This window comes from Sciurus carolinensis, chromosome 2, assembly GCF_902686445.1.
Source record: "Sciurus carolinensis chromosome 2, mSciCar1.2, whole genome shotgun sequence".
NCBI lineage: Eukaryota > Metazoa > Chordata > Mammalia > Rodentia > Sciuridae > Sciurus > Sciurus carolinensis.
In genome coordinates, this window is record NC_062214.1 from 151804184 (window position 1) to 151816277 (window position 12094).

Below are 12094 nucleotides of genomic sequence, written 5' to 3' on the forward strand. Positions count from 1 at the left end.
TTCACCTGAAAAAGTCAACAGTGAATGAGAATTAACCATCTATATACACCAGCTACTGGAAGATGTTGGCTATTACAAAAGCAAAGAACCAAAGAACAATGTCTAGCATTCTATTTCTAAAGCTAATTCCTTAAGGAACAGATTCTTCCTTGATCAGAGCTGCATAGTGAAAAACAGGCAGTTCTTGTATGTGTCTTAGTCCATTTTGTGTGCTATAACAGAATACCTCAGATTGTGTAATTTCAAATAAACAGAAATTTGTTTGGCTCATAGTTCTGGAGGCTGGGAAGCCCAAGGTTGGGGCCGCATCTGGTGAGAGCCTTCTGTTGCATCATAACATGATAGAAAGCATTACATGGGTGACAGTGAGTGAGAGAAGGGACCAAATTCATCCTCTCATCAGGAACGTATTCCCTCAGTAACTAGCCCATTCCATCCATAATGGCATTAATCCATTTGTGAGGGCAGAGCCATCATGACCCAATCTGCTTTTGAAGGTCCAACCTCTCAACACATTTACACTGGGGATTATTTTCCAACATAAGAACTCTGGGGGACACATTCAAACCATAATAGCCAGGTATATAAATAATAATTTATTTGGCACATGTCTAAATCCATTTCTAAACAATATCTTTTCTAGTTTACACATTTCTTTTTTATATTTATGGTGAAAAGTGAGTCAGTTCATGAATCCAATTCATGAACTGGATTATGTACATTTTCTTTGAGCACATAGGCAAAAGATACAAGTAAAACTTGACAGTAAACATCAAGCAAATAAATCATACTTTCATATTTTCAGGTTAAAACATACTTTTGTATTTTCAAAAATGAGTTTATAAATGTTCTAGGTCTGCAGAAATAAACATACTTAAAATGTTCATGTGCCACTTTTATTTTAAAAGTCCACTGATTCTTTTATGCTACTTTTTTCTGTAAGTTTTAAGATGTATTGTTTTATTAATAGAGCACAATGACTCCATGGCTGCACTGATAGACCCTTGTGCCTCTGTGTCACTTAGATCTTGCAGGGAGTTAGGCTGGATGCCTCACAAGCTATTCCTGCTTAAGAGGATTAGCAGGAAATGTAGGAGAAAAATGACTTTTAATTTCTCAGCAATTTTCATACCTGAGAACTAAAGAACCCCAGTTATTTATGACACTATAGCTTATAAGATCATAAAATAATACCTTATGGGTCATATATTTCCTGGGCTTATCAAAAGGTAGGGCAGAATAGTTTAATGCTGAGCTCTGAAGTCATATAGCCTGGATTCAAACTCTGCCTCCACCACTTAAAGCTGATGTGACTTTATAATCTTTTTGGGTCACAATATTCTCATAGGAAAACTTATAACTTAGGAAGATTAAATGAGAAAATGTTGCTAACGGCTTAGAACACAGTGTCGGGCACCTAGTAAATGCCCAGTACATTTTAACAAAAAGTATAAAATGTAACTTTTCTAATTATTTAATGATTATTGTCAGGCTAATATATGAAACTTAAACTATTGGATTATATTACTAATTATTAATTTTATTAATCTTCCTCTTTCTGATGCTTTTTTTTTTTCATTAAATCAATCTTTACCTAACAGCTACTAAGTGCAGAAATGGGAAGAACAAAGATATGTAAGAACCAGCCCAACACACTGAGTGGTCCAGTGGAAGACTCTATTATAAGCAGTTACTCTTTGGTGGAGGATATTCAGCGTTAAAACACAGATATGGCAACTGTGGGAAGCAGAAGGGTGGAAGATAGGTCTGGGAAGATAGTCTGGGATCACACTGTGAAAAGGAAGGGTACTGAAATGACCAGGTCTGTTTTAGAAATTCAGTTACAGCAGGAGTTGAAACCGTGGGGATGAGTCTCTAATGTCAGGCTTGATCAAGGAGGGAAAGTCAACAATGTTCATTTATTCAAGACTAGAAATTCAAGAAGAGTTATTGTTAGAGACCATATAAAAATTATGGGTTTGCTCGAGGCCATTAAGGCAGGGAAGCTGCTTCTCAGGGACCTACTGGGTGAAATTCCCCAGTTAGCTTGAGAAAGCCAAGATTATGCTGGCACCCTGTTTTAGCTCACAGCCTTAGAATCAAACAGCCTCCAGGAGATGGGCATAACCAGCCAAACACCAAACAGCTTGTATACTGCAAGACCCCTGACACACCCAGGATCAAGCATGGAAACAAGACTCCTCCTACATTGAAATCTTATCCCTGCCTTTGATGTGCTCCCCCTTAAATAAAGAATTGGGGTCTTTTTCAGTTGTTCAGTTCCAGTTCCTATCAGGGTGGAAGACCCATCAGGAGTCCTGCTTTTTAAATCTAATCTTTGGCTTTGTCTTTATTTCTTACTGAATATTTCAGACTATTTATTTTCCCAGGAAGCTCATACCTCCCGAACAGGAACCGGCTCTGCTGGGTCAAGTTATCTTGCTTTTCAGCTTAAAATGAATCAATAAAAATGAAGAAAAGTTCCTCTCTATAATTAAAAAATGTCTGCAGTTAAACCCGGTGAGGGGTGGGGAGGTTGCAGGTGTAGACCTAAAAGGGCGGTGGGTAGCACCAGGTTCCTGGTTGGCAGGCTGGTCTGCTAGAAGTCCATGAAGCTGGCTCATATGAGCTGAGTTTGGCAGTTAGTCAGGGGATTTGAAGATTTGGTCTATGAAAGTGATGGAGGGCAAGCCTGGAACACAGGACAGCAGCACCCAGTGGGGAGGCTGGAAGGCCAGATGGTATCTGGAGGGAGGAGGCAACTTAGGCAGATGGCATTGTGAAGAGACCAACACTCTCCATTTTAACAGAAAAGTTAAAGATGGCAAAGCCAGGGGCAAACAATAGTGAGATGATGTGATGACTGCCCTGGGGCAGATGCAGAAGAAATGGAAAGACAGTCAGCAAGTGAATGTTTCTCGAGTCTTCCGAGCCATTATGGTTGAGGATGAAACCTCTGTGAGCACTTTCTTAGGAAGTGTTTTTGGCTTTGGGACAAATCACATATGCTAGGGACAAACCTAAACCTGATCATTTAGGTACACTGCTGGTGGCCATTTTACAGCTCTTCTTCTAAGTTTAAAATTAACTCCAAATGTCAAAATGAAAATATTAGCAAAGCCTGGAATATAACAGGTGACATACTATTCATTTAGCTTTTATAAATTGCTGTGCCATGTTGTCACGGGGCCAACATTAGGGGTTTTAACTTTTTAATATCATTTTATTAAAGGATATTAAATTTTAATTTTATTTTAAAAATAACGTCATTAACACAGTTTAATAAAAGCTCAATTAAACCAGTCATTTGGAATCACATATACAAAGCCTAAAAGTAGTCAAAAGTAGATCAGTTATTTTTTATTATATTACTTATAATCATTTTTAAGAGTAAATTATTTACAATAGAAAGGGAGGCAATATGTATTCAAGTCCTCATATGTAAATGCCATAAAATGAGGCTGTTTATACCTTTTTGTCTTTGAATTTTAATATTTAAAGAATAACAAATTTAACATTTAACACGCTTTAGAATTAGCATAAGATTTATGGATAGGCTTATTATGGACATGCATATGTAGTTTTAGGGTATTCTATTCTGCCTAGACAAGAAATTGATAACAATTGCCTCCCTGCTGGCTTAGTGACTAATCATTGCCTAGACTAGTTGTCCTCTCTTATTCTTAGAGAATATAGTCCAAGACCCCACTGTCCACACAGTGGATACCTAAAACTGGATAGTACCGAATTCTGGATGTATAGTATGTTTTTCATATACATAAACGTATGATAAAGCTGAATTTATAAATTAGGCATTGTTAAAGATTAATAATAAATAGAATAATTACACTGTAATAAAAGTTATATGAATGTGGCTGTGTGCCTTCAAAATGTTGTACAGTACTCACCCTTTTCTTATGATGATACAATATAAATTCCTACTTGATGAGATTAATTTAGGTGAATGATATAGACATTGTGACACAGGGTTGGGTGACTACATAAGAGTTACTTGAATACAAGCACTGTGGTACCAGTGAGATGGCTACTCAGTGACTAACAGGTAGGAAGCATATACAATGTGGATACACTGGAGAAAAGAATGATTCACATTCTGGGCAGGACAGAACAGGGTAAGAGAGAAATTTCATGAGATTTGCCACTCAAAACTTGCATAAGTTTTAAATATGCAAGCAATTTAAAACTTATAAATTGATTATTTCTAGATAATTCCATTTAATATTTTTGGAACATGATTAACACTGGGCAACTAAAATCACAGAAAGTAAAATTGTAGTTAAAGGGGACTACCATATAGTATTATTATGATGTAATAATGCACAATGTGAACTAACAGGAGTGTGTTTAGAGAGTCTTAAATTAGAATTATAAACATTTAGACTATTTTTACAAAATATTTCACAAATACAGTTTTAACTCCTTTATATCCTTGTGAATGGGAGGTATGAGACTTGCTTAAAGTTTGGAGGAGTATCAGTGTCACTTATGGAATAATGTCAGAATTTAGAATTGAGAACTATTTGAAATTAAAAAGTGATAATAGGTATTCCATTTGTCCTGTTTTTAAAATGTTTATAAAGTCATTTTTTTATATTGCAGGTTTTTTTATATCAGCCTTAATTGAATAAAGGACTACAGCAAGTAGTGATACTACTAAAATTGCTACCAGATATGGCTTATAAGGCTACTTTATGTATTAATATTTTTCATGGATTTTGAAGGTCACAAATGTATGAAAAAATATTTAATTTGGTCGTCTGACAACTAATAAATTTTAACTAGTTGTTTTTGAAACTACTTAAAAGTAAACTGTGTTCATTTTGTCTTTAATATGTAAGATGATGACTTACACTTAAAGGAAACACATATTCACAGGATTTTCTTTAGAAATGGCTAATATATTTGAATATTAATGAAAACTTTCAGGTCTCATAATAGCCTCTGCTATAACTAATTTCCCAACTTTGGGAGCACTAGGTATAATTCTTTGCTTTTCTATGTTTTGGAGGGCATAGAAATTCTGACCCATAAGCTTTTATTCTAGATAGTAACTAGAACACAGACTACATGAGAAAAGTGAGCATTAACACATTAACTACCTTTTAAGGAAATAAGTTTTGGGAAGAATGTGTACTGTTCATCTAACAGATGACAACTGAAAGTTAAAACCTGTCCTCCTTCTGCCTTATTTTCTCTAGGCAGTTTAATCATCCTGGTAGCGACTGAATAAAAATGATACCTACTTACTATAAGTAAAAGATCATAGAACAAATGGTCATTTAGCCCTTGTCTCAGGGGTTTTAAGATTTTTTTTAGCATAAATCCAAATTTCAAACCAGTCAACATCACAGTGTCTACAACTTCCATTATCAATAAAACAAATGGTTTAACACTTCAAATCTACATGGGGCTTGACAAAGATGTAAAGGTCCTTTTTGGTCTTAGTGCATAAAGTATAGACTCTTCTTCATAGAAAATTAATGATGTGGGTTGACCATTCTAATTAGCAAATGACTTAGCTCTTTGCCCAGACAGTGATTAATTTCCTAAACACTTTGTAGGACAATTCAACATAGATTATAGTTAGCAGTTGAATAGTGAAATTATAATATGAAGAAAAAATTGGCTGTGAATTAAAGTTTTGGAAACTTTCTAAATTAAATGTCATTTCAAAAAATAAAAATTGAAGTGTTTTAAAAGCAGTGGCACGTGCCAGTGGAGATCAAATTTGTGACAAAATAAATCCCATCAGTGCTAATATGGTTCAATAGGTTACATGTGAGAATACAAATGACTGTAAACATGGACTCCATTCAGTTGGATACAGGGTTAAGAAACCTCCAATGACTGCTGGAAATGGTGATATTCACTCCCTGCTTTTTGCTGTGAATGAATTAGCACTGTTCCAGCCCAGAGTTGGCATCTCTCAAAGGCTATCCTTTCTAGTCTCCAAGAATGGTGGGAAACTCTGCATGGGACTACAGCTGAGGCCTGCACATCATCTTCATTGCCCTTCTTCTTCCCTGGTCATGCAGCTCGGTGACTGATATAAAGAAAACTCCCCTCAAATAATCTTGAATCTCTGACCTGCCCTCCATGCCCCCAACTAAGTAGGTTATTTTAAAAGTAAAAACCAATTTAAGCACATCTCAGCAAAGTGGTTGCCTTCCTTCTAAGTGGTGTGGGCATATTATTATAATCATCTTTCCTATGAAGCTTATTTTCCTGTGTGTGTGTGTGTGTGTGTGTGTGTGCAATAGATAAATACAAAACTAATACAATTGTTAACATAAATAGCATTATTAGCATGCCAGAGAGTGACAAGTACTACTAAGAAAAATATGGCAAGAAAGGAATTTTGGGGTTCTTAAGGAGGTCCCAAGCATTGTGGTAGGGAAATCTCACTCTAAAGGTGACTTTTGAGCAAAGACAGAAAGGAGGCAAATGAGTGTACCATCCAAACCTAGATATTGGGCACTTTCAAGGGTGGGGGAACACCAAACACAAGGACTCTAGGTTGGGGAGGCACCTGGTGATAGCTGAGGAACAGAAAGATGCAGTGTGGCCTATGCAAAGGGAACTAATGGGAGGAACAATGAAGTGGAGACTGAAGGAGAGCAGGTCCTACAGGCCCTGATAGATCATTCTATTAGTGACCCAGCATGTTGTTAAAGGCAATCTTTTTGTCAAGCCATGGTAGAGGCACCATCAAGAGACCGGAAAGATAAATCTGGTATGAGGTGCCCCAAAGTCTGTACATAAAACTACTGGAAGAGGAAAAGGATTGAACCCTGGAGAAATGGCATGTGGTGTTGGAAGCTGTGGGTTTCGCTGAGAGACACGTCTGTCTGGCTTTCAGGCCGCAACAACGCCAAAAACTCTGGTCCTGTCACTCTAGCCTCAGGTCCCCCTCCCGAAGCATCATAGGTCTAAGCCTGCGCGCCGCGTTGCCATGGTGACCGCAGTATTTTCCTTTCGCTCCTCCTCTCCAGCACTAGGCACTTTGACCCCGCTACCCCTCCGGCTGGAGCATCGGGTCTGGCCCAGAGCAGCTCATCTGTATTCTGCGGGCGACTTCTCCCACGTCCCCATTGTACTTCAAGGCATCCGCGTATCCAGCAGCTACAGCCCCCAGCGGTCCACATCATCCCAACGCCCCGACCTGCCTCCTCCTCCCCCGGGGCTCAGTTCAACCTGCACTGGAGCTTGCCTGGAGGCCTGGCGCGGCTTTCTCTGTCCAGCTACGCAGCACTTTGCACATTCCGGCCGAGATCATAGGCTGCAGGCCAGCTACGGAGAGGGGGCGCCCTGCGCCCAGCTTACAGGCAGTGCGCCTCGGGAGACCTACTCTAAGGCATCCCCGCAACAACTCTCTGGGGATATTCAACTTCCCTGTGTGCCATTTGATGCCCCCTGAGTCTCCTGCAATGCACCAGACCGGGAAGGCAGACATCGAAGTCACCTGCATTGCGCCCCCGCTGGGATGCGCTGTGAGCAATAAGGGGAACGGTCTGCTGCAAAACTGGAGGATCCGAGGAGCGGGGAGTTAGGGGTTGGGTTCTCTTACGACTTACCTTGTGCAGTTTCCACATTGCCCCCAGAGCCTTGACTTCGTGACTGGAGTGTTTGCCCTCTTCCAAGCATTGGTAGCACACGGGCATCTTGCACTGCACACAGTACATGCTGTGGTTCTCTAGCTCATGGTCTGTGCAGGTAGAGACCTTTCGAGGGCTCAGTCGCCGGCTCACGCGGCCCTGGGCCGGGGGTACCAGGCGGTGTTTGGCTAGAGGCCCCCGAGGCGGATGGCAGCGAAGACGGCACGGATCGCAGTAGAAGACATCGCACTGTTCGCACATGACGGTGGCCTCCTTGGGCGCCTTCTCACAGAGCTGACACTTGAGGGCCGCGGCTTTGCTCTGTTGGTAGCGGTCAATTACCCCTTCCAGGACGCGGTTCTTGGGGAAGCCGCGAAGCCCCCGGTCATCCAGGATGAGGCTGCGGTGACACTGCGGGCAGGTGATACAGGAGTTGCGGGGCACCGGGGCCAGGGCCGGTGACAGGTGGGTGGCCGGTGGCGGCATAGCCGGGGGAAACACACGGACGCCGTTGGGGGACTTCTGACACGGGGTAGTGGGGGCGCTAGCGAAACCTCCGTAGGAGCCGTAGCCGCTGTCCGCCTCGCTATACAGGCTCATCTTGTCCAGGTCCAGGTAGTCATAGTCGGAGACCCCAGAGCCGGAGGCCCGACGGCTCTGGGGGGACTCAGACTCCGGGGTCTGCACCAGGATGTTGCGGGCGCACGCCTGACATAAATTGTGAGAGCAGGGCAGGATGATGGGCTCCCGATAGAAGGAGCCACACACGGGGCATTTTAACTCTTCTTCCATCTCTTCCATGGGGACCTGGTTGGAAACGAGGAGGCAGCAGCAGCAACGGGTTCCTCAGCTGGTGAGGTGGCCTACGGGCCTGTTGTGTCCAGCACCTTGGCCAGCGGCGACAGCGGCTGAGACCACGGTGGTGGCGGTGCCTTCCCGAGTCGCCTTGGCGCCGACTCCCCGCGATGCGCTCGCTCTGTGAGTCGCCGAGCCGCTGCGCCTGGCGCCAGCCCGGGCCCGCCCCCAGCTGCCCTCCTAGTCCCGCCCCGCCTGTAAGCCAAGGCTCATTGGACAGTGGGCGATAGAACGGGGCTATCATTGGCCACATGCCCTGTCTGTCTCCTCTCCTCCGCAGGCCACGGGGGGTTTGGTGGTGAAGCGTGAGGGTGAGGGGAGTGTTCGCTCGCGGCTGCAAGATCTCGGTAGGGGGCCGGCATGCGGAGGCTAGGGTATAGCGAAGGAGAAATTAGGCGGGATGACTCACCCCTCGCCCTGCTTCCTTCAGACCTCCGGTACAGTCGCCCAGGAACAGGGGGCGTGAGAAACCCCTCCCAGCCGCGAGTGAGCTAGAGGAGGGGGCTGGTGCTCCTTGCCAGCAGCGTTTGGCTTCCAGCTCAGATCCCAGCGCCGACCCACCAGGGGCCAGTGCAGCGCGGAGGACGCCCCTTCTTCCGTTGCTGGCAGCCTGAGCTGGCGCCTCAGCCAGGCCTGGGTTTCTGCAGGGCGTTTGGGCTTTACGCCCGCTGCGAGAAGCCACAGAAGCCTTCATCCCCAGAACCTGGAGGCGCAGCTCTGAACAGGGCAGGAGTCTCCTACCTTCTTTCTCTCTCAATCCCTAGTCTCCACAAGGGGATATCCTGGTGCGGCTTGAGATTTAACCAGGAACCCAGTGTAAAAGCTTAGCATCAGTCAAGATTTATGTCCCCCCTTCATTTCACACTTTAAATTCTGGCTCGGCCGGAGGCCTCGGTACTGTGCTGTGGACGTGCCTCCATCCCTTGCCACCCTCCCGCCTCCCAAAGCCATGGCTTCGCCTCGCTCTCAGCATCTGGCTTGAGCTTTCACAAGGCCAGCAGGAACGTTGGTTCAGTCGAGGCAGGAATAGTTTGTCTATTTTTGAGTACCTGTGGTTTAGTAACTAGCTCTGTGAATGAATCACAGTATGACTGAGGAGTCTGAATGTTTGACTCCAAACAACATTATTCAGTGTTCACATACCCTGAACATCTACCACAGCTTCCACCACGGGGTTTCTTTCAGTTCTGTAAGGTGTTGGTGATAATGATGAGAGTGGGATGGAGTGGGGAGAGGTGAGGTGGGGACTGGACTGTGATTCTAGTGTTAGTTCTTAAATATTAAGCAACCTTCTCTCTCTTCTCCCCAAACCTTGCTGGAGATAATGGTTCCTGCCTCATGCCTGCAGAACTGTTTTGGTGAGGGAAAAGGAAAAAGAGAGCAAGAACATGAGACAGAAAAGAAAATCTTTGAATCAAATGACATTCCCAGGTAATAACTAACTTGAAATTAGTACATGACTGATTTTTGCTGAGTGACTCATGAAATAAATGACAAAAGTTCTTTCCAAGTTCTAAGAAATCTTTCAAATTCCTATCTTCCAGAAAATAGAACTTGATTATGTTCTGCTACATTTATAATTTAAAATCAATTTATTGTCTACAGCAGGTTTGTTTATGTACAGTACTTCACTCACTCCCTGTTATAAGAAGAATTAGTTACAATTATCTCCATTTTACAGATTAGTAAAATGAGAATAAGAAAAGACACTTGAGGCCTGGCTCTCTGGCCCATGCCTATAATCAAAGCAACTTCTTAGGCTAAGTGAGGAGGATCCCAATTTCAAGGTCAGCCTCAGGAACTTAGCTTGACCCTGTGTGGAAATAACAAAAGTCTGAAGATGTAAATCAGTGGTAAAGTGTCCCTGGATCCAATACCCAGTACAAAAAAAAAAAAAAAAAAAAAAAAAGACAAAAAAAGTTAGTAACTCAAGGCCAGATACTAGGAAGACCAAGACTGGGATTTTAACCCAGTCACATGAAAGTTTGTTCCTTGTTCATTCATTTGTTGGACAAGTGCTGAGTTCTACTTTGTGTCAGATGTTAGATTCTGTGTGATAAATACCTGATATAATATTCTACTTACCTTCTGTGAGAGTTTTTTTTTTTTTCCCTTGAGTTCATTTCTTTAAAGTATACAGGGCTTTAAAGAGTTTCCTCTCAGGTTGCACTATTTGACCATAATGTACTTTAAAGCCTCCCAATGAGTTGTGTTTAAAGGGCAATAAAAATCTGAATACGCTTGGTGATATTGCAGAAATACTATATACCATGGGGGAATATCTTCTTTCTTCCACCTGGTGATCAGTCCATGCCCTGAAGCATCAGGATTGATAGCTCTGTAATTTCATCATTCCTGTGGTGACTGCAGATGTTCTCATTTATGTAAAGTGCCTGATTTTCTTCTGAAACTTACTATTCACTCAAATGATGTTCTTTAGCAGTAAGTAGAGCAGTTTTTTCTATTTAAAAAAATAATAAATGTTTTCCAATGAAAAATGGAGTTGATTTCTTGTTTGTTTTGACTACCATGCTTGATTATTAGCACAGCAGTCTCTTTGAGTCTAAAGAATGAACATAGAGAAGAAGGAATTTTCATTCCACATTTCCTGCCAGAGCCATCTGTCCTTGACCCTGTGTGGAAATAACAAAAGTCTGAAGATGTAAATCAGTGGTAAAGTGTCCCTGGATCCAATACCCAGTACAAAAAAAAAAAAAAAAAGACAAAAAAAGTTATAGGGACTGTGGGGTGGGGGTGGGGGTGAAAGGATTTTAGAATTATAGATGATATTGATTTAAAAAGATTCAAACATACAAATACAATTCTTAAACTCTGAAGAATTCTTAAATTCTTAAACTCTGAAGAATTCTTAAATTTTTAAACTCTGAAGAAAAAACAGAGTACATCTACAAGCTTCTAATCAGACAAAAACAAGTTAATTACAAAGAAAGACAAATGGAAACAGGATTTGACTTCTTTATGCAACCTGGAAGGCAAGAAGAAAATGAAATAAATTCTAAGGTCTATTAAATATAAAAGAAGGCACCCTATCTTAGTCCATTTTTACTGCTGTAATAGAATACCATAGACTGGGTAATTGATAATGAACAGAAACTTACTGCCTCACAGTTCCAAAGACTGGGAAGCCCAAGTTAAAGACACAGGCATCTGTGCAGAACTGCTTGCTATGTCATCTTGTGGGGAAGGGGCAAAGAGAGGGCAAGAGGGGGCAGAATTTATCCATTTATATGAACTCTCTCTGCCTTAATGGTATTAATATATGAGGGTAGGGACCCCATGTCCCAACACCTTTTAAAGGTTCAACTTCTCAACTTCTCTATATTGAGAATCAAGTTTCCCAGCTCTTTAACTTTGGGGGACACATTCAAATCATAGCACATCCTAAGTATTTTGTAGCCAACCAAGAGATCATTTGCTTCTCAGGTCAAAGAAAGATATTTGCAACATAGCAATAACATATATGAGAAAAATATCCAAGAAATTTCATTTGAACCAAATGAAACATGAATCTTAACAGGGTCTCAAGATGAGTTAGGAGTGAATGGGAAGTAAAGACTTTCTAAGGACCTGATATTTGGGAGAAAGAAGAAATGGGAAAGAAA

The 12094-nt window shown here is 41.9% G+C and overlaps 1 protein-coding gene across 7 annotated transcripts in view; it reads right to left on the reverse strand.

Annotated features, from left to right (window-relative positions):
* Trim9 (tripartite motif containing 9) overlaps positions 1 to 8660 on the reverse strand; it is a 96667-nt gene extending 88007 nt beyond the window's left edge. The window contains exon 1 of one of the 7 annotated variants that reach the window (XM_047539023.1): positions 7596 to 8660. In XM_047539023.1, coding sequence (XP_047394979.1) covers positions 7596 to 8417 — 822 coding nt within the window. In that variant the 5' untranslated portion in view covers positions 8418 to 8660. The remainder of the gene's footprint in view (positions 1 to 7595) is intronic. The other 6 variants (XM_047539026.1, XM_047539022.1, XM_047539029.1 and 3 more) reach the window with 6 other exon arrangements.
* Between the last annotated feature and the right edge of the window lie 3434 nt (positions 8661 to 12094).